This window comes from Ursus americanus, chromosome 6 (assembly GCF_024610735.1).
Source record: "Ursus americanus isolate L20-20 chromosome 6, mUrsAme1.1.p, whole genome shotgun sequence".
Lineage (NCBI taxonomy): Eukaryota > Metazoa > Chordata > Mammalia > Carnivora > Ursidae > Ursus > Ursus americanus.
This window is the reverse complement of record NC_142132.1, coordinates 54,798,759-54,820,338: the sequence shown is the minus strand read 5'-3', so window position 1 is coordinate 54,820,338 and position 21,580 is coordinate 54,798,759. Positions and strand designations below refer to the sequence as shown.

At 58.0% G+C, this 21,580-nt stretch overlaps 1 protein-coding gene across 1 annotated transcript in view; it reads left to right on the top strand.

The window, feature by feature from the left end:
- COL13A1 (collagen type XIII alpha 1 chain) overlaps positions 1 to 21,580 on the top strand; it is a 79,948-nt gene that overhangs the window by 6,845 nt on the left and 51,523 nt on the right. The window contains exons 4-11 of the mRNA XM_045783254.2: positions 1,053 to 1,103; positions 8,068 to 8,103; positions 8,927 to 8,953; positions 10,013 to 10,039; positions 14,525 to 14,551; positions 14,649 to 14,675; positions 15,500 to 15,526; positions 17,354 to 17,410. Coding sequence (XP_045639210.2) covers positions 1,053 to 1,103; positions 8,068 to 8,103; positions 8,927 to 8,953; positions 10,013 to 10,039; positions 14,525 to 14,551; positions 14,649 to 14,675; positions 15,500 to 15,526; positions 17,354 to 17,410 — 279 coding nt within the window. The remainder of the gene's footprint in view (positions 1 to 1,052; positions 1,104 to 8,067; positions 8,104 to 8,926; positions 8,954 to 10,012; positions 10,040 to 14,524; positions 14,552 to 14,648; positions 14,676 to 15,499; positions 15,527 to 17,353; positions 17,411 to 21,580) is intronic.

Genomic DNA, 21,580 nt, shown 5'->3' with positions numbered 1-21,580 from the left:
CCTGGCAGAGTGAGGCCTGGGAGTGAGGCCCCGGGGCTTTCGTCTGCCAGGAGCGGGGTTCCCTGTGGGAAGCAGCAGCCGGCGCTCTGCGCAGCAGGGCACACTCTGGGTCCTCTGCCCGGGCATCATCTCTGACCCCCCATCTGCATCCCATACACCTTCGTCTTTGTGTCTCCCTCCCTGCCCCCAGCACCTACACGCACGTGCGCGCGCGTGCGCGCGCGCACACACACACACACACACACACACACGTGTAGATATCTGGGCAGCTCGGCCACCTTGGGTGGCACTTGGAGCTCCCAGCTCAGCAGCGGCCACCATCCTCTCGGGGCTGAGAATTCTGGCCCCACTTCACCCCTCTGTGTCACTCACATCAGAGCCAGGAGGCCCGAGGCAGCCCCGCCTGCAGCCTCAGGGCCGGGGGCCCCGCACAGCGAGTGTGTTCTTGCCCCCATTCTGTTCTGAGCAAACGCACCCACATGGCAGCCGGCTCACCTGTTGCGGGGCCGTGAGCCTCCTGAGCGTCTGGGGGCTGGGGAGGGGACCAAGGGGCTCTGAGGCCAGGGTGGGGCTGGGCCAGATTGGAGGGCGCAGAGCAGGGCAGGGGTGGGGGGGAGGCCCCAGGGGCCTGAGCAGCGTGGCTGAGCTGTGTGCCCTCCCCCTCCCTGTGCTGCCTGTTGCTCACCCCTGCGCTGAATCCCTTCCTCCCTCTTCTGCCTGATCCCACCCCCCTCCATCCCTGGTCCCACATCTCATGCTACCGATCACCTCTCTTCCCTCTTCCTCCGGCCTCCTGCTGCCCGCTGCCCTTCTCACTCCCTCCCCTCACTCCCTCCCGGATGCACCCCTGTGTCTCCTCTTCTCTGATCCCCCCACCTCCCTCCACACCCTCCGACCCTCTCTGTCCTTCTGGCCTCTGGCTGCGCACCCCACTCCCCTGCGCCCCTTCCCCACCTGTCAACTACTTTCTTTTCCTCCTCCTTTGCCCGCCCCTCTCCCCTCCTGTCCCTGCTCCTGTCCCTGTCCCTCTCCTCTCTCTCTCTCTCCCACAGGGGGCCCCAGGAGATGCCGGCATGTCCATCATCGGCCCCCGCGGCCCCCCTGTAAGTGGGTTTTGCTCTTCTTCAGGGTGGGGGTGGCTGGGCCATTTAATGACAAGGGTTTGGGTGGAGGGGAGGTAGTCCTGGCTGTGCCTCTGGGTCTGGTGGCCACCGCCTGCAATGTGGTCAACCAGGCCAGGCCTGCCTAAATATACCTAAATTACAGCCTCTCAGAGCGTTCGCGAGGGCCACCCTTTGGCCAGGAAACCAGCAGCCGTGAGGTGGCCCTGCTGTTTACAGGCAGGGGAGAGAGTTCTCGCTCTTCCCCAGATGGGCTGCTCCAGCTTTCCAGGGGGCAAGCCTTGTTTCCAGAAGCCCCTGGAGCAGATACCCAGCATCCAGACCCGCTGCTCCAAGCACGCGCTCATGGTCTCGGCAGAGGCCCGACCCACCACTCGTCCTCAAAGCACGCTGGGCACACTGCTGGGTTCCTGGTTCTTAGTCGCCTCTACCCAGTGGCCCGGGGCTCAGGGAAATCAGAGGGTTCCCCTTCAATATGTTTCCTTAGGGACCAAAAGAGGACATGGGTGATGGTGTGGGAAGATGTTGTGACTATGGGAAGGAGAGCCCAAACCAGGGGGCTTCAGTACAATCAGCAAATGTCAGGGTAGAAAGGACCTCAGCAATGGTCTAGCACAGCCCCCTGGGAAACTGAGGCCCAGTGAGGGGCCCGGGGCCCACACATAGAGGCTGGGGCAGGATTAGAACCCAGGACCCTTGGCACCCAGGGCTTCCCCCATAGATCAGGCTACCATCTCCATGCTCTTCTGTGCACGGACTAACTTCTGGGGGTCTGAGGCTAGCCCAGTGGAGGTGTGGAGTCCAGCCTGCCCATTCCCCTGCCTTCACCAGAGGGAGCCAGTAGTAAGCGGGAGCACCTCCTACCCACAGTCTAGGGAGCGGGGTCAGAGAGCAGATTGCTAAGTCCCATCCAAAGGAGGGGCTGTGACGAGAGGGAGGAGCTGAGGCTCAGCCATTCAGGGCTGCTTGGAGGTGGGGGGGAGCAGGTCAGAGTGGGGAGCCAAAGAGCAGAGCTGGGGAGTAGGGCTGGCAGACTGGTCAGGGGCCTAGGCTGGAGGCAGGGTTGGAAAGGGCCTGGGCTGCCGAGACCTGGCCTCCTGGTCAAGATTCCCTCTGGCTCAGACCCCAGCAACGATGTTAAGGACTCACACTGGGCACTGAACTGTTGGCAGGCAGCGTCCTGAGACCGCTACACGCTGTAACTCACCCAGTCCTCACGAGAACCCCAGCAGTAGGCACTATCAGCACATCCATTTCATGGATGAGAAAAGCCGGGCGCAGAGAGGCCGAGTGACTTTTCCAGGATCATTCACTCGAGTGTGGCCATGCAGGGATCCAGTCGCTCAGCCTGGGCCGTGTGGCTCGGAGTCTGCACTCTGCACCCTCCAGTCGTGGCAGGCCGCCAGGCCGCAGGGTTACTGGCCTCCTCTGGGCCTCTGGGCTCACGTGGCCACTGCACCAATGGGGCCGTAGGCTTCTGTGTGCATTACAGCCGCCGCCGTGTGCCTGTCCTGAGCCCTGCCGCTCCTGGCAAGGTCACCGAGAAAGGTCACCGAGAAAGCCAGTCTCCAGATTCTAACGGCCGGGACCAAACCTGGGGAGGGCCTGTTAGGTGGACAGAAGAGTAACAGAACATGGGCCCTACCCCTTGGCCACCACCTCGGCCTGCCTCCCGGTCTGACCACAGATCCCACTGTGTCAAGCACGCCGTCCTCCAACACCCTTTTGGCAGTACCATGCCAACGAGCTACCCAGAAGTTGTTTGGTGCCCCTTTGGAGAACATGCTTGGGGGCAGGGGTCTGCCTCAGCTCCCCTGGCTTCTGGCTCAGTGCGCGTGATGAGGAACCATACCATCAACCAACCAGGGATGATGAATCCCCCTGCACGGGATTTGACTCCGGTGGCGAAAAGTAGCTTCTATTCAGCTAATAGTGATAAATTCCATCCCCTGGGCACCTATCCTGTCCTCGGGCCTATGCTGAGAGCCCATCTATGCTCAGGCCTCTGTCGGTCCTCCCAACAAAGCTGTGGGGCAGGCCCTCCAGCCCATCTTCCCGAGAAGGAGACTGAGAGTTTCCTAACTCACGTGAGGCTGCTCAGCGAGTCAGTGCTAGAGTTTGGGGCGGGCCAGCTTCGCCTCTTTCCAAAGCCAGCATTCTCGCTGCAACCCTGCCTTCCCTGTTTCAAGCTCTACCCTGTAAAAGGGATATTTACCTTTAGAAGAAGAAATAGTTCTCCTTGTGGGGGCAGCTTGGTGGTACGGAATGGATTTTAGTACCAGGAGGCTTAACCAAGCCCATCCTCCTTCTACCTTGGCCTGTGTGGGTGACCATCACCCCAATGACTGAGCCTCACTAGAGACCAGCGCGACCACCTCAACTCCTCCCGGGAAGCCACCCAGAGCTGGTGAGAGCAGGGGACAGGGGAAGACACAGGGGACGTTTGTCATTAAGGGGGAGAGACCAAGTGGGCAAGTGCTCTGTGGCTGAGGATTATGGGGAATGTGTGGCTTTCCACTCAGCCAGAAAGGGCGCAGAATAAATGCCCCTAATAAGAACCAGCCCTGCTACTCTCGGGGGCCACCTGCATCCTCTCTTGGGGCTTCTTCCTAAATAGTCTGAGCCAAGGGGGAACCAGCCAGGAACTTTGGGAAAGGATGAGGGTGGTTACATTCCAGTGAGGCAAGATGCTGGAGTGTGTGCCCTATTAAAGCGAGGGGGAGGCCAGGACACTGGCTGGCCCAGCAGACACTGGGCAGGTCATCTGCCAGGCTAGGAAACACCGTGCATCTCACGGGGAGCTCACTCCCTCCCTGAGCCCCCCAGCTTGTCTGCTTGCCTGAACGTTCAGCCCTCACTCACAAGGAGATGCCCATGCTGGGTCTATACACCTGCTGAGTGTTTCTTCATTTATTCATTCCACGAACATTTGTTAGGCACCGACTGGAGTCTAGGTGCCGGGTAGACAATGAAAATCTGACCTCAGCCTGCTTGTCCCTGTGCAGAGAGGCCAGCAATGCCGCAGTGATTACGATGTAGCCCGTGCTCACCCATGGCGGTGAGGGAGCTGTGCCGACATGGACGAGGCACCTGCCGGGGTGGGGGAGGGGGCACATAGAGAAGGCTTCCAGGAAGGAGGGGTAACTAAACTGTGATCAAGGAAGAGCAGAGTTGGGCCAGGTTGTGAGGCTGGGGAGGAGCCCCCGAGTTAAGACAGGCTCTTATAAACCACCGGAGAAACAGGGAAAATGCATTGTATCGCAAAGCAAGGGCGAGCCTGGCGAGGGGAGCAAGGGCCCAGTCGAGAAGGACTTGGACAGGGTCTTCAGAAGCTGGGACTCCATCCTGAGGGCAGTGGAGAGCCTTGGTCTGTGTGCAGCTGCAGATGGCCATGAGCAGATTTGCAGTTTAAAAAGATGTCCTGAGCCCCCTGCTCCAGCGCGGAACGTGTTTAGAAGCGGCTGCAGGTAAGGGCCGGGCTGGTAGGCATTTGCCGTAATCAAGGGCTGGGCTGGTGGGACCTTTTGGAGGTGGATTTGGCCAATTCGCTGATGATAAAAGTGAGGATTGAGAAAGAAGGAGGAGTTCAAGATGACTCCACGTTTCCGACTTGAGTAACCAAGTAGATGGTGGTACCCTTCTCCAGATAGGGGAGCGGAGTTTGCTGGGGAAGAGAGTCTAACCAGAACTTGAGATGTCCTCATAATGTCCAAAGGGAGACGCTTGGCCCCCCATTTGTGGCTGGAGGTCAGAGGTGGAGCTGACTCGCTTGGCTCACGAGAGCAGATCATGGCCCCCCCTTCTGACTCCGCGTTCAGTGACATCACGGTGGTAGCTTAAAATCAGCCATGGTGGGAGCTTTATTTACACCACAGAGATTAGCAATTGCTGTACAAAGCAGGGCTCTTCTCTCCCACTCTCTGTCACCTCAGCCAACGATTAAACACTGACCAGCGTCTTGTTGGAAAGATAGCACGGACTTGGAGTGAGAGGTCAGCTCTGGGCAAATACAGGACTGACCCTCTTTCAGGGTCAGAGAGAAGGGAGGGAGAATTAACCTCCTGTCTGTCTATGTGGATTCGCCCCACACGAATTGCGGGTAGGAGTAGACATCGGGGTCTACTTCCAAAGAGCAGGGCTCCACTTGGGTCCCTCTACACCCTGGCTTTGAATTAAGGGAAGAGATTTTGGAGAGCAAGGTAAACTTCTCCCCTCGTTCTTACATGGAAGGACATAGCATTAATCTATTGTTAACCTATGAATAAATCGATAATCCGTAATTTTAATAAGCTCCCAATCCCAGTGAATTCTTTATGGGGTTGGGAGTCCAACAAAATAATGCTCATTTCATTTGGGGGAAAAAGTAAGCTTTCAAAAGATGTCAGGAAAATTCAGAAAAATAGAGTAAGAGGAATAGGGGAGGACGGGACTGGTTGTCCTACTAGATACCCAGTGTATTATAAAAACAGAGCAGTTGAATAGAACAGAATGGGAGGCCAGAAATAAAGCCAAACGCATCTGGGAAGTTAGTCCGTGGTAAAGGTTTCATTTCACAGTAGGAAGAGAAAAATAGATTGCTTAGGAGAGGAGGCTGGGACAGGGGACAAGCCATTTACCGAAAGGTAAGCCCCCCCCAAAAAAAGAAAAACTAAATCTGTACTTCACTTGTTCTATCAGAATAAATACCAAATGGATAAAATACTTAGATATGAAACATGAAACCATAAAACACGAGGACAAAATGCGAGCGGACATTTATGAAGTCCTCACTGGGAAAGGCCCTTGGAAACATGGCATAAAACCCAGGAGCCATAGGAGAAGATCGATAAGTTTGTCCACCTAAACGCAAAACTTCCACTGGGCAGGAAATACAGCGTGAGAAAGACAAATGCCAGATTGGAAGGAATACTGGCGAGGCACGTGACTCTCAAAAGAGTTGCCCTCCTTGACAAAGAGCTGTCCTCGGGTCAGTGGGAAACGAACAAGCGAGGGGAAATTGTTGGTAAGGGACACAAACAGGCAGTTCGCAAGGCAATGACCGGCCCATAAACACTGAAGAGAGGTCCAACTTCAGCGGGTCATTGAGAGACCTTAAATTAAAATTGAGTTCCAGGCCTTGCCGAGTGCCTTACCCAGCCCAGCATCTCCAGGAAGTAGAGTCCCAGTTTCCATTTGGTCAATGACAACATTCTTCCCAAGATCCTGAAAAAGCCTTGGTTAGCCCAAGGTTTGGCTCAGAGTTGGGGAGAAGCATCCCACTCCCGGGCAGGCTCTGTAATTAGCAAACCATGTGATTATCCTTCCCGTGTAAACATTATCCCAAGTGGGACTTGAAGATGTTTCTTGGAATCCTCTCCTCCTGACCTTTTTTGCTCGGGCCTCTCGGCATTCAGAGTAGTTGAAAGTTTACACTGTGAGGTTCCAGAGGCCACATCGCAGGGTTTCCGGGTTTTCTCCTTAGTGCTATTTTTAGCATCACTTACCCTTGAGAGGAGCGAAGCCCTGGGTTCTCTGATATGTGAAAGGCATCTCCTCCCTCCTGCCCTTGGGCTGCCTGCCACAAGCCCATCCTGACCCTGTAGGACACTGCAGCTCGCTCCCCACTTGACCGACGTTTTCATCCTGATGGCAGGGTCCCCGTCCCACTCAGCCGTGTACCCCAAGCAGACGCCTCTGGGCACTCCTGTCTGTGGCTTTAAGGAAGACCCAAGCAGCCTGCAGATGTTCCCAGTTCACAGCAGATGGGTGCGGAGAAATCTTCCTCCAGATGGGGTCTGATTCTGAAACTGCCACTTGGCAGGGACCCTCGTCTATGGCTCCGAAGGCTTTATCCTGGTGCTCCTCAGTTCGGTTCACTCCAGCAAACACCAATGGTGGCAGCTACCATCTCAGCAGCCTTTACAAGTACAATCGGATGTGATTCAGTGACTCGTGAGGTTACGCCGTTGTCCCCAATCCTATAGGAATGAGGAAAGGGAAGCCTAAGGACTTAGTCACCCAGCCAAGGCTGCTGGAGGCAGAACTCCGCCACACTCAGAGGCCCAAGCTTGAGAGGACATTGAGGCCATCTCGGTCAAAGGGAGACTCCCAGCTGAGGGCTGATCGTGGGAAAGAGGGGGTGTGTCCGGAAAAAGCAGGGGAACCGTGTGCCTGAGCTAGGACTAGGGGAGATGGGGCAGGAACGGGGCTAGTGAGACCAGGGTGGGCGGTGAATGACATGTGAGGAGAGGGGACCCTCCTGCTCAGCCCTCCGCAGCCCTGGGTCCGCCCGGCCCCATGCTGCTGCTGACCTCAGCGCATCTCTGTTGTCTTGAGTCTGGACCAGAGGCCCCCAGGCTGTGACCAACGGCTTCTAGTCTCCAGCCTGAACACCTACCTGCGTGGCACTCTGCACCTGCAGGAGAATGGGCGTGAATGGAGATTGCCCAGCAGTGGGGGCAGGGGGCTGCTGGCCAGGGCGAGAGGAAAACGAGTGATCTGACCGTATGGCCTGAAAACACACCTTCTGAATGTCAGCTACTGCTATCCAAACCATCCTTACTAAGGGGCCCTGGGCAACGACTGTGTGAAAAAAAGGACTCAGAAGATCGCAGCCCGGGAGTTCAGGGGGGGGCAAACCGGTCCCCACTGTCCACGCTCTCTAGCTACCTGTTCACATGTCGGGGTTCAAGGCATGGAGACCGTGAGGAGCTCTCAGCATGACTTCCCAGGAGGAACCCAAGGATGCTGGGCCCCTCCTTTTCCCCAGACCCTGGAGGAGGCTTCCTCTGGTGTTCCTTTCCATCTTTCTCCAGCCTCCCTGCTAGCCAGCTCGCTGGGGGGAGCATCTCCCCCGGAGGACCCCAGAGGAGTGGGAGGGAACCCACGGGCCGTCTGGGAGCAAAGGGGACTCGGTCTATCTTCAGCCCCTCCTCACCCATCCTCACTCCTCTCCTGTTCTTTCCAGGGTCAGCCGGGCACTCGAGGTTTCCCTGGATTTCCGGTAAGTAGGGAGGGCCGAGATGAGCTGTGTCCCTGGTGACCTCTGGGCCTGGTTGGGTTAAACTTCATGTGGGGCCAGCCCTCAAGCTTCTCTTGACCTTCCAAACTCTGGTCAGTAAGGACCCTTTCCTGAAACCTCTCCAGAAGAGCCACTGAGGAGAGTAGCTGGCCCTCAGCCCAGAGTGCAAGAGAGGACAGGGACAGTCATAGAGAAACGAAGGGACAGCAGGATAGGTGAGGAAAGTCACAGGCTGGGGAAAGCCCAGCAGGACACTGGAACGTGGAACAGATGACGCACTTCAGGGAAGCACCCTCCAGCCTGGCTGAGAGGAGACCCGCCTACAGGAGGCAATCAGGTGGCCATCTGGATGTCCCGTGACCCCCGCCCCCAGGGTCCAAGACAGTTCTAAGAGGGAGGGCAGGGAGCAGCTAGCCATCCTTTTCCCCGGGCCTTGGTGCTGGCCAGCCCCAGGCTTTCTAGCAACATACAGTTCACTTTGCACTCGGGGTAAGGAGGAGGAGGTAGGTCTGTGATCGCCACGGTGACTGTCATCCATCAAGTTGTCCCTCGTGCCAGAGGCTGGACAGGTGACATTCCGTTCACTCCTCACAAAGACCCCTTGTGCAAGACTCTATTATCCCTATTGTAGGATAGGAAACTGAGGCTTAAGTTTACCCATGGTCATATAACCAGTAAGGGGTTGAGCAGACACTTGAACTCCAACTTGGAGGCCAGAGCCTATGACCTTAACCACCACCCTGGCCACCTCTTTGGCAGGAGACCTGTGCTGCTATCTTTACATGTGGCCTCTTTCCTCTTTCAGGGTCCCATTGGGCTCGATGGCAAACCGGTGAGTGGACCCTCTTGGGCTGTGAGCTCCTCTCCCTCGCTTGATCCAGGTCACTAACCCCGGGTCCGCAGTCCTTCTGCAAGACCCCAACTCCATGGGAGAAGCTCCAGAGAGAATGAACGTTCCTGGGGCGGGAAATCATTGCCGGTGGGAGGCGGGGATGGGTCATTAGATGAGTTGCCCCAGACCCCAGTGGGCCTTCCCTGGGCACAAGCCCCCGGCCACCAAGCTGGGCTCTCAGCGTCTGTAGAAAGAGCCACCCCTAGAAGCTGGTGTTTCTGAGGGGTCCTTGGAAGGGGCTGCAGTAGGGAGTGAGGTGGGGGGGCTGCAGGGAGGGAAGGGGGTGGAGAGCTCAAGCCGCTGAATCTAAATGGAGCATGGGCACCTGTCCTCTCTGCTCCCCGGCACCAGGGTGCCCCCTGCGCCTCCCAGTCTCCTCGGGTCTCCCGCCCCGGTGGAGCCCCCCGCACACCCACCGCCACAGGGAGTCTGTGTCCCCATCTGTAGCTCCTCTCTCCGTCCATTTTAATCCTTTGGACATGTGCCCCAGACCCAAATGTTCCTGAGGGAAAGAAGACCCCTCCCCACTCCTAGGATAGAGAGCTGGGGGAGAGCCGGACTCCTCTGATGCCCTCAGAGAAGACAAGGGAAGGCAGCGAGTGCCAAGCCCAGCCCCACGCACTCCCCTCGCCCCGACCGCTGGCGTCCTCCGGATGAGGGCTGGCCACCCACCTGGTCAGTCCCCCACTGCAGGCCGGAGCTGAGCACAGCAAGGGGTCTGGCGGCCTCTTCCACTCAGCTCCCAGGACCCGGCATCCCTCCAAGCTGCCCGGGGTGTGTGCATGGGGCAAGGGCTCTTGAGAGGCTGGCAGCTGCTAAGTCGTACCTAGCAAAGGGCAGCGGGCAGGTGACCTTGCCCAAGCCAGCAGGTCCAGGATGGGGAACGAGAGAACAGGTGAGGAGGAGAGACGTGTGCAAAATGAGCAGTGGATGATGGAGGGGGCAGGGTGGGGGCTTCGGGGTGCAGTGTACCTGGCACTCACACTCTTCTCCTTCCAGGGCCACCCCGGACCCAAAGGGGAGATGGTAAGACCCCAGCTTTCCTGCCTTCCCTTGAGGGGTGGGGGGTCGGCCTGGCCCTCATGGGCCACAGTCAAGCGCCGCCCGGCAAAGGCAGCCCAAGTGGCTGCCCCCACGGTCACTCCCCAGCTGCATACAACGCATCCCCTAGGTCCTCACATCAACACAGGGAGGAGAAGCGGGCAGGGGGCTTCTCCACCTGAAAAATGAGGAAAAGGAGGTCCAGAGAGGGTCCGAGTTCGCATTGTCCCACAGAAGTAGAGACAGGTGCCCCCAAACTGCCACGCCTTCGCCTCGGGGCTGAATATAAACTCAGGGTGTAGGGAGCCATCTAGCACTTTCTCTGCACCTGGATCTCCTCGCACTGGCCCTGCTCTGGGCTGCCCTGGGACTCCAGCCGCTCCTGCCCCGCCGGGCACAAAGCCGACTTGGAGAAGCAGACCGTTGCCCCCACCTTCCTCCCAGCCCCTTCCACCTCTGCAAAGCCTTGTAAAGGGATTTCCTGTCTCTCCGGTCTCCCCCAGGCCACTCCTTCCAGAAGGGAGAGTCTCCCCCCTTGTCAGGGGCCGCCCACTCCAGGGGAGGGGGCCAGTTCTCCGTGGAAGGGATGGGCCATTTAGAGGAGATGGGCCAGCCTGGGCTGGGATGCTATCCAGCCTCCCTGGGTGGTCACCTCTACATTGGGAGGACCCCCCCTCCCGCGGAAGGGCCTGGAATGCTCAGCATGGCAGGCTCCCCACCTCCCTGGCCAGCCTGGCTCTGGTGTCTGTCTTCCTCCAAGTGCAGGCATGAGGACACTTTCCACTCACAACTGGGGTGCAGCCACGGCACGGGAGGCCAGAACCTGCCCGCCGAAAGAGGTGGCTCCCTTTGTGGATGGAAAAGGGGACCTGGCCTTCACCCCAGCTCCCCCTAAATTGCATGGGACCCTCAGCCACACAGCTCCTTCTGGGCTTCAGCCTGTCCGGTTAACTTAGGCCCAGCTACCAATAATTGAGGGTTTTCTATGTGGTGGGCACGGGGCTCAGTACTATGCATGCCGTATCCCCTTCATCCTCAGCATGGGCCTGTGCTCCAGGTCCTACTAGACACCTGCTTGACAGCGGTGGACCCTGACACTCAGAGAGTCTAAGTAACTTGCCTCAAGTCACACAGCTGGGGTGCGTCAGAAACAGGATCCAAACCCAAGTCTCTAATTCCTCCCTCCACGTTTTATTGCTTCTTCCCGTCCTTCTTTCCCTCTCTCCTTCCCTATCTCCCTGCCTCCTTAATACATTCGTACTGAGTATCTGCACTATGCTGAGCACTGTGCCAGGTGCCGGGGTATAGACAGGAGTAAGAAAGACACTGCCCTTGCCATCCTGTAGCTCACTGTCGAGTGGGGGAGCATGCATTTAAACAATCACACGCATAATTAACAAATTGCCTTGGCAACCAGCGTTATAAAAAGACAGCGTCAGCTGGCCCGAGAAACCTCGGTGTAACAGTACTTCCTCCAGGCTGAGGGGCAGAGGGGCTTTCTGACAAAGACTTGAACTGCGGCCCGAGGGATGAGGGTTTAACTAAGAGAAAAAGGAAGGGAAAGAGCATTCTGGACATGGGAGAATAGCACGTGCAAAGGCCCTGAGGCAGGCAAGTCCTTAAAATATCCACAGAACTGGAAAAGGGGCAGTGAGGCTCTCGAGGCCATGGGTGGAAGAGCTGGCTTTGGAACCTAGGTGTCCAACCAGCTTTTCTGTCCAAGACCACCCCCACTGCAGGTACATGTCCTGTTGCCCCTCCCCTGTTGCAAGCATTGCTGTGCACACGCATGAAGCAATGGACACCAAGGCAGGAACACTTCCATGCTGCCATTGTTCCAGAGGCATTGGGGTTTTGATGCCAGGAGTTTGGGGTGCTTATTCCCTCAACCCCTCCCTGCCACCTTCTTCCCCTTCCTAGCGGCCTGACACTAACCATAACACATCCATGGCAATCCCGAAGTAATAATGATGGTCAACTAGGCACTGTTCTATAATCCTCATAACAGCTATTATCCCTACTCTACGAAAGGGGAGATCGAGGCACAGAGGGGTTGAGTACATTGCCCAAGCTCCACAGCTTCTAAATAACACAGCTGGGATTGAGACCCATGGGGTGGGATCTTACCACACTCCTTTCTGCTACCAGAGCCCTTTGTCTTGAGGGAAAGGAACCTTCTACGGGGCGCCCCCTCTGCCGTCCCACTGCCCCACCCCACTGAAGCACCCGTGAGTCTCCCCTGTCTGTTTGGGGGTCAGGGAGGAGACCCCTAACATGGGGGGAGAAAGGGTGAGGCCGTCCCATCTCCCATAAGCCCACACCAGTGTGATAGACCCCCTGTCTGCCTCTTAGTCATCCATCAAAATCTGACAGGCCCCAGAACCATTAGGCTTCTGTTTGGCTTGGCACAGGGACCCAGCACTATTAATTCAACACTGTCCAGTGTAATTATCTTGGCCTGTTTATCATCTGTCTGTCTCCCACTCACCTCCATCCCCAGATGGTTTCCCTTCTGCTAGGCATCCAACATGGGGGGCTAGGGCTCACTCTCACATGCTTAGCCTGTGTCCTCACCTCAAAAGGGGATCCCCATACCCCAACCACCGCACAAGAGCCCCCAGAACCTAATGTAAGTAAGGTGTAGACAGGATCGGGGATCCCACAAGCCATAAAGGAGAGCCGGGACTCTGAATGCACATCTTATCCCTCCGCTCAGGGCTGTGCTGAGGGTGGGAGGAGTTCAGTCCCACCAAGCACTCACGACAGTGCCCGGCCCGGGGGGGGGGGGGGGGACAAGGAAGCACTTAGCGCATCACCCCTAACTTATCTTACAGGGCAGCTGCTATTCAGCTGGGGCTAATTGGTGCCGTGTGTTGTTGGGCCTTGAAATATTTAAGAAAAACTTGAAATCCAGATTTGTGCCATACTTTCTTTGCTCTTAAATGTTGGCAATCCATTGAAATAAAACTGTGTGGCATCAACACGATACCTCTGGGGACCGCTGTTGTGCCACGGGCCACCATCTGGGACATCTGGGCTGGGTCCTCCAAGGCCCTGCAGCCCCAAACCTTTGTGTTGCTCTCCTCAGCCGCTGGCCCTCCCCTTCTCCTCCTCTGCGTCTCTTTGTCATGAGAGAGGGTGGCCCGGTCACCTGCAGGCTGCTTTCCTGCCACATGGGGCATGTTCTGCTGGCCTTATGCTGAACACCTGGTCAGCCACATGGGCTCAGTGCCCCACGGATTGTCCCAAAGCCCACTTGTCCCTTCCCATGAACCTCCTGGGAATTTCCCAGTTTGGTTGTTGGTCCAGTTGACAAGTCAGGGGCAAGAGAGGCTCTTCTTCCACCCACATAGGCCCCTCCAAGGAGATGCCGAAGAGACAGGTCCCGCAGATGGATCCCCACAGGCCCTCAGGAGGGTGGCTGGAGGGGACCTCAGGGCCGCAGGGGCTGAGGCACTGCCTGTAGCTCCAGCCAAGTCTAGAAGCCCTGCCTTCTGAGCCCCAGCCCAGTTCAGAGAGCGTGGCGGAGTGGAAACAGCTGGACCTTTGCAGTCAGCAGACCCGGGCTCTCGTCCCAGCACCCCCGCTCCCTGAGCCGCAGGGCCCCGTCTCCATCACCTCGTCTGCGAGGTGGAGCTGACGTGAGCGCCTTGTCCGTGGGCCAGTGCGGGTGTGAACTCAGCACATCCTGAATGCCGGCCTCGGAGTGGGTCCTCAAAGCATGCACGTGTCCTCCCCTCTTCCCCCCACACCATCCTCAGGTCAACTCCTGAGACAACCAGCTGAACCTTGAGTCCTCCTCAAAGGACAGGGGTCCACCCTGACCTCAGGCTTTTTTCTCAGCCCTGCAAACTTGACAAGACACTCCAGAAGCACCCCCAAGACCCCTTATGCTCCTCTGAGGGGCCCAGAACATGGCTCAAGTCGCCAACCTCCTGCTTCCTCTCTTCACCAAAGCTTCTCCAAAGCCCCCCACGTGTACCCTGAAGCCCTTCTGCCTCGGTGGGTTTCATGCTGAGACAGTGCTGAGTAGAAGATAGAATGTGCCAGGGTCTCCTAGAGGCTTTGGATCTCTACTTTTTGGCTGCAAGAGGAGACAGGCATGTGCGAGGCAGGGCAGCCCAGAGCAACACAGGACCACCTGAAGTGTCCAGGCAGCCCCCTTCATGGCTGGCCCGTGAGAGGACGATGGAGGAGTGGAGGAGGGACACGTGCGGGCACCAAGGCGCACCTGGTGACACCCACTGATGGAGGAGGAAGCTGAGACTGGCTGTACAGGCCACACCACCCAGAACATCTCGGGCGCAGGAGGACCGGGCCATGGGTGATGGAGCCCAGCCTTCAGGGCTCCGTGCACTAGCCCTAGCTCCTGGCACGATCCAGTCCCAGCACGGTCCCCACGCGGGCCCGCATCTCTGACCTTGCCCGGCCTCGGTGCACCCACTGACCTGTGTGTGTTTCCTCCCACAGGGCCTGACGGGTCCCCGAGGACAGCCGGTTGGTACCCTCGCCCTCGCGTTCCCCAGCAGGGAGGCTTCGGGCCCCTGCGGCCTTAGCTTCACTTTCTAACTCTGCCGTTTCTGTCTCTTCATAGGGACCTCAAGGACAAAAAGGAGAAAAGGTAAGCCTGATGGAGGTTTTCTAGAATTTTCATCACAGGAAACAGCCTCCCTAAAGGTAGAAAGCCGTCCAGAGCGGTTATTTTCAAATGTTCGCGTTTATCCGCAGAGCTGGGGCATCCCCCGTGGTGCGGCGGTGGATGAGTGGGGAGAGGCAGGGTGCTCTGGAGGAAGGGTGACCAGGAGTCTGACCCACCACAGACCCCTTCTCTGCCCCTCCCGCCTGCACCCCCGGGTGCTTCCGGAGCCCCGCCGTGAGCCTCTAAGATTTTGAGGTGTCTCTTTGTAAACCACTGGCCTGGCTCCCTTCCTGGCTTTGCACGTTCTCCATTTCCTTACGTATCTGAGGGAGGCTCTTCCGGGCTGGCCCTGGGCCAACAGTACAGGAACCTGGCACCCCCACCTCAGAGAAGGTGTCCGCGAGGGCCCCGTTGCGCACAGCCCGCCTCCGTGTCTGCAGTTCCCATCTAGGGACTCCTGCTCAGGGTCATTCAGTGGGCCCACCCAAAGGGTAGACCTTCTAGAAGCTACCTCCAGCCAGGCATGGAGCGTAACTCTTGACTGTGGTCATGGCAAGTGGGATATGGCAGCAGAATCCTGCCCTACGTTCCATGGGGTCGTGTCCAGGCAGGCCTCCAGGATTTCTTCTCTGCTGCCAGCCAGGGCCAAGGGAGGGAGTTAGTTCTGCCTCAGAGAGTTTAGTCCAGGACCAGCGCAGGGCTGCTGGGTGGGGAGTACGTGTGGTACGTCCACAAGCCCTGAGGATGCCCCTCAGACACAATTTCCCCAGAGTGCCTAATGCCCTCTTTTTCCCTCCCTTCCCCAGGGTCAGTGCGGAGAGTACCCACATCGGGTAAGTGAACCCCTAAAACTGATCCATCCCTGGGGCACAGCCCCCAGCTCAGCCTCATCTACATGGGGCCCCCAGCACCCACAGAGTTTGGGGAACAGAAGCGTACAGCCCTCTCTGCACTCAGCAGCCAGAGCAGCGACCGTGGGGGGGGGTTGGCCCCCCCGGGAGCGGGCCGGGTGGTCGTAGCGTGCTCGTGCGGAGCTGGTCTCCAGCACCCATGTTCGCCCACCCGTGGTGTCTCTGTGTGTTTGCCCTGGGCCGGCCTGCAAGCCTTCGGGCGTGTGTGTGTCTGGAACTCCCGTCTCTGGCCCTGCGTCCCCTCTGCCCATCGCCTTCTCTGTAAGGCCGGGCAGCTTGTGTGAGTGTGTGTGTGTGTGTGTGTGTGTGTGTGTGTGTGTGTGTGTGTCTGACCGGGTGTGCGTGTCTGGCCACCTGCTCCAGCTGAATCAGAGGGACTTTTGGGTTAGTCACTGTTGCAGATGACCCAGACCTCATGGTGGGAGATGACCGGGGGCCGGCTGTATCGATTCAAGGATAAAGTCTTAGGACTAGAGGAGGCCTTCTCCAAAACAGGGTGGGGATTTCTGAGCTGCGATGGTCTCCCAGTGGCCCCAGGCCGCAGCTCCTTCCTTTGCCTTGCTTTGCCCCTGGATATAGAGCCCAAAGCCTGCAGCAGTCCTGTTAGGAAGCTGCAAACTGGGCACCAGGAGCCAGGGGTCGTTCTTGGGACAGGGCGGGCAAAGACGTGGGCCCTCCAGTGAGAGCTCCCGTGAGCTGGGATCAGAAACATGTCGCTCTCAGACCCTAGTGTCCTTGTGCCGCGGGCCTCATTGTGCCCTGAAGCACACACCGTGTGGCTTCCCCGGCTGCCGTTCTCATCAGGCAAGGAGACCGAGGAGGTGAAGACAAGCGCAAGTCAGGCTCAGAGCCAACGTGGCTCCAGAAGGCCAGCAGAAGGCCTTGCTAGCGGTGCCCGGCCACTCAGACTCTGAGCCCTGGGTTCCCGGGCCAGGGAGAGGCTGCAAGGGGTCTTCGCCATGAGCAGCTGGGGTAGAGGTTGAGGCCAAAGCGGGGCTGGGCCCCGGGCAGGAGGCGCCGGCCGGTAGCAGTGCAGACAGAGCCCGTCAGCGGCATGTGCTCCGGGACGCAGGGGCCCTGGTGTTCCGGCCGGCCTGATCCTGATACAATAATAGAAGGTCAGCTGTGTTGATTTGAAACGATGGGCTCACAGGATTGTTATGTTACCCGAAAGAAAGACAGCATCCCCCGGCACAAAGACAACAGAAGAGCAGACACATTGGCAGGGTGTCATCGTCGGACCTTAGCGAATGTGTGGGGGTGGGGGAGGGCTCTCTGCCCCATGATTCAACACAAGAAGAGAGAGAGAGAAGTGATAGAAGGCTCCAGAAACCCCTTGGCCACGGAGTGCAGCAAAGCTATGGCCATGGCAGTGTAGGGAATGAGTCCGGCAGGGGTGAAAGCAGATTTGGGTGCTCAGCTGTTGGATAGGGCAAGGCAGCGGGCAGCCCCCGGTTGATCCAAAAGTGGGTAGGAAAGCAGGAGGCATCTAGGGAGCGGGGTCTGTTGGTTTTCCGAGGGATCTACAGGAACAGCAGGGGTGCCAGGCCCCCAGGCCCCCAGGATAATGGGAGATCGAGGCAGGTCCCTGCCTCTGCTCTAGCCTGCAGCATCCCAGGGAGGGAGGGAGAGAAGGGGTGGGGAGTGGGGGGGACGGGGTTCCCTGGGACAGGGCAGCTGGTGTCTGTGGGCTCCAGCACTCATGCCCCGGTTGCCCTGTCTCTGCCACCTTGGCCCCTCCCATGCCAGGAGCACCTAAGCAGCACTCTATCGGCTCTGCGCTCCAACCAGATCATTACCCTGAAGGTTTGTGGATTCTGGAAGGTCTCTGGGCCCCTCTCTGCTGAGAGAGTCCCTGTACGCAGAGCCCAACATTGCACATCCCCGGGCCCCACAGTGGGAGGTGGCGGGGCTCTCGGGGCAGCCGTGCCCCTAGAGGCAGCAGGGACCTAGAAAGGCCAGTTGGGCTCCCAGTTCTTAGCCCAGGGCCCCCCTGTTCTTAACACTCATCCCAGGGGGCTTGTGTGAGTTAAAATGCTTTTAAAAACAAGAGGTCAATTATACACCAACTTTGTTGTCACATGGGCTCTAACCACTTCCTAAAGCCGTGGGGCACTCAGCTTCCATTGGTAGAGACTAGAAGCAATGAGAATTTCCAGAAATGAAAATCACATTAGATAATGTGATTGAACATTGCCTCCCCTCCAAAAGTGGTTGAACATGCTGGAGACATCCTTGCCCAGCCTTTATTTTCCAAACGCACCCGCCCCAGGGGGAGACCTCAGTAGCACTTAGCTTATGCCCACACCAGCCACACCCTCGGCCGGTTCAGTCCCGGGAGCCCGACTTGGCACTGCCCTTGACCATCCTCCCCAGATTTGCTGACGCTAGCCTTTCTCGTTCAACCAAAAGAAGAACCCAGAGTTTGCCACACACCAGCCTGGCTTCAAGTACCCATTTAGCTGGTCCCGTGGCTCCCGCCCAGGTTCTCGACATCTGCGGCCGTCGGGCCAGCAGCCCCCATCCACGGCCAGGGACAGGCAGGGCCGGCAGTGCAATGGTGGGCCGTGTGTCAGGAGGCCACTCTCCCAGTCAGGGGGTGCTGCTGGCCGACACCCCAAGGGCCACTCCTCCTTCGGGGAGGGTGTGCTGTCCTAGGGCAAGCTCGGCGCTGCGCCCCTCCAGCCGCGAGAGGGCGCCATCCACACCTTCCCTCCCTGTGCCTCATGCCTGCTAATCACTCTTCTCTCTTCCTCTCCTCCCCTCCCACTTGGCCACCCTGCCTTCCTGGCGACATTCGGCATCCTTCTGAACATCTGCGATCTTTGGCCTTTGCCCTCTGGCCTTCCAACTCATCTTTCTCCTCAGCTGCTGCCTCTCCTCAATTCAGTACGACTGGCTCCGCCCCCAGTCATAAAAAGACGGACCTTCCAGGTAGACACCTTCCCTTTGTCCAGACCACGTGCGGCGTCCCCAGGGGCTTGGCAGGTCTCCGGGCCCCGAAGGGCCAGCTGGGACTGTAGACAAAGGCAGACCCTCACTCTACTTCGGTTCAAGTCAATTAGGCAAAACCGGACCGGTGAATGTCATAGATGTGGAAATACACGACCCCCGAGCCCGGGAGACCCACCAACACGGCACAGTCCTCGGAGCAGCCGGCAGTGACAGCCGCTGCGGGGTGCTGGCCACTGTGCTGTGTGTGTGACAGGCCTGATTTCATTCCACCCTCTCCACCGTTTTCAGACTAGGGCACGATCGTGCTTAGTTCACAGATGAGGAATGGAGGTTCAGAGACGTGAGGCCGTTGCCCGAGGTCACACACCCAGCAGATTGTAGAGCACGCAGCTGCTCGGACTCCTATGAGCTGTGGGATTGGGGGCAAATTGCTTGACCTCTCTGTGCCTCTGCTTTTTCATTTGTAAAATGAGGGCATTAAGAATTCCTACTGCATAGGGTGACTGTGTGTGCGAAGCGCTTGGGATTGTTTCAGTGCACAAATTCAAGTGAATTTGTGCCCAAGGTCACACGAACAGTGAGAGGCAGAATGGGAAGCTGGCAACCAGGTCTTCAGACCCCACATTCGTGGCTCTCTTGGTTGGACCCACCCCTTTATATTTAGAAAAGGATTGCTTAGCACTTGATGGTTTGTAATCTGAGTTTGAGGAGTGAGGGAATTTGCAGAGGGAATGGAGCCCACAACCAACAGGTGTAATCATTGCGAGCAACTGCTTCCTTCTTCCTGCCTTATGAACCCAAGGAGGCTGGGATAGGACCAGGTTACAAAGACCACAGAGCCAGGGATCCAGGCATAGGCATTGCAGCTGGATTCTAGGCCCGGTGGCCCACGGCGGCTGCATAGGCCCCCAGCCCTCCTTACGCTGTGCAGGGGTCACCCCCTAGGCCGCAGGGATGCCAGAAGGGGCGGGGCTCTGAAACGCTCTCCGAAAGCAGACAGTGGGGCCCCCAGCCACCATCTGGCCCCACTCAGGAGTCAGGAGCCGAGAGGCCAATAGTTCAGGCACCTGATTGAACGAGGCTGAAGAATTACTCCAATTAACAGCTAAAAATACGGAGGGACACGTGATGCGTGTGCTCCCCGAGCCTGCATATCCCATTATGGCCGCCAAATCCTCGAGAGCCTCCATGTGCTCCCGACGCTTACTCCAAGCACGGCTCTTCAGGGGGCCCCGGCAGCTCAGAGAAGCACCAGCCCCCCGCCCCCCGTCACCCGCCCCTACCTGTGTCGCACCCCACTCCAGAAGAGCTGTCCTTGCTCTCAGACCGGCCGTTCGCCTCGGCCCCCAGGAGCCACCTCCTGGCCTCAGCTGCCTTAGGTGCTGTTTGCTCAGCCTTGCTGGGCTCCAGGTGCCGCGGTAAGAATGCCACATGGGTTGTCTGGTGTAATGCCGCACCAGCCATCCGGCGGTGCAGGGGCCGTCGTCATCGTGCCCACCTTACAGAGGAAGAAACTGAGAGGGTGCCCGGGATTCCATCCAGGCCCATGCGCGTTACTGCTTCCCTTTTCAAGAGCAAGGTGTGGGTGAGCCAGAACTTTCTGTGCTGCCCTAGGTTTCCAAAGTAGAGAGGGAAGCGTAGGGCCCCTACTCTGCCTGCCGCAGAGTCTGCCTGGAGAATAGGGTTTTTCTGCTGCCGGCCGTCATGGGACGCAAAAAGGCTTGCCCATTTCCTATCAATAAACCAATGTTGATTTTACAGGCTCTGTAAGATGCTTAAACATTGGGTCTAACATTTGCTGAAAGAGGAAACTATATGAAATATGATGTACTTAGCAGATGGTGTTGGAGGTCATTTCCAAAGCGCAGAAAGTTGGACAGTGAGCAGTTTTTTCTGGGGGCTCATTTGGAATGAATAAGAACAGTCTGGAGTTCCAGTTTGGGTCCTGGCTCCCCACGGAATTCTCCACGTGACCTCGGTCAGGGAGCTCAACTTCTCTGAGCCTGTTTTCTCTTCTGGGGAATGGGGCTCGTGACCCATTTCTGCCCCGGCCCCCTCCGCCATGGACACTGTGTGCCCTTGAGTGGCTTTTCGGAGGGTACAGCAGGATGAAGCCTGGGCCCCAGCGTGACCGTGCTGGGTGCCATCTGTGCGAGGATGTCCCAGGCCAGCGAGGTTCCGGCAGGAGCTGCTAGAATCGCACAGTTCTCGCTCTGAGGTTATCACCCCCTGTTTCTACTTATCTTTTCCTCCTATGGGGCTGCAGCAGGAATCCTCAGCCCCCTGTCCCTGTCACAGAGGGTTGCTGAGAGCGCACTGAGAAGGCTGGCCGGCCTGCAGCTCCAGCCGCCCGTGTGCCCCAGCATCCCCACCTGGAGCTCGCACCCCTTCCAGGCTGTCCTGCTTAAGTTTGTCTGCAGGGATGGGCCCCTTCTCATAGGAGTTGACCCCAAATGGTCCCTGGAGAGCTCACTTAGAAAATAACATGACAGCTTCGGTCTAGATCTAGGATGACCCTGGTTGGCCCCTGGCCCCATGATATGGGTCACATGGACCAGGCTTTCTCCTCCTCCTGAAGGAACACGATGCCACCCCTAGCTCCCTGGGCCCTCGGTCTAGATCTAGGATGACCCTGGTTGGCCCCTGGCCCCATGATATGGGTCACATGGACCAGGCTTTCTCCTCCTCCTGAAGGAACACGATGCCACCCCTAGCTCCCTGGGCCCTCGGCTGGTCCTGGACACAGGCACGGTGGGTGACGAGGGCTGGGCTCAGAGCAGCTGACTGAGGAGTGGGGGCGGGGCAGAAGCACGCTAATCCAGACCCATGCAGGCATACAGCACTTTACAGTGTCAGCACTCAACCAAGCCCAGGGCTGCAGACTCAACTGTCTTCTGAGGCCAGGCACAGGCGACAGAAGTGACAGAAGCAGGCCGCACACGGAAGGGATGGGGAGAGGAGACTGAGGCACCTGGGGAACCCGGGCCACGCCTGAAGGATGTGACTGCCCTCGGAAACGTG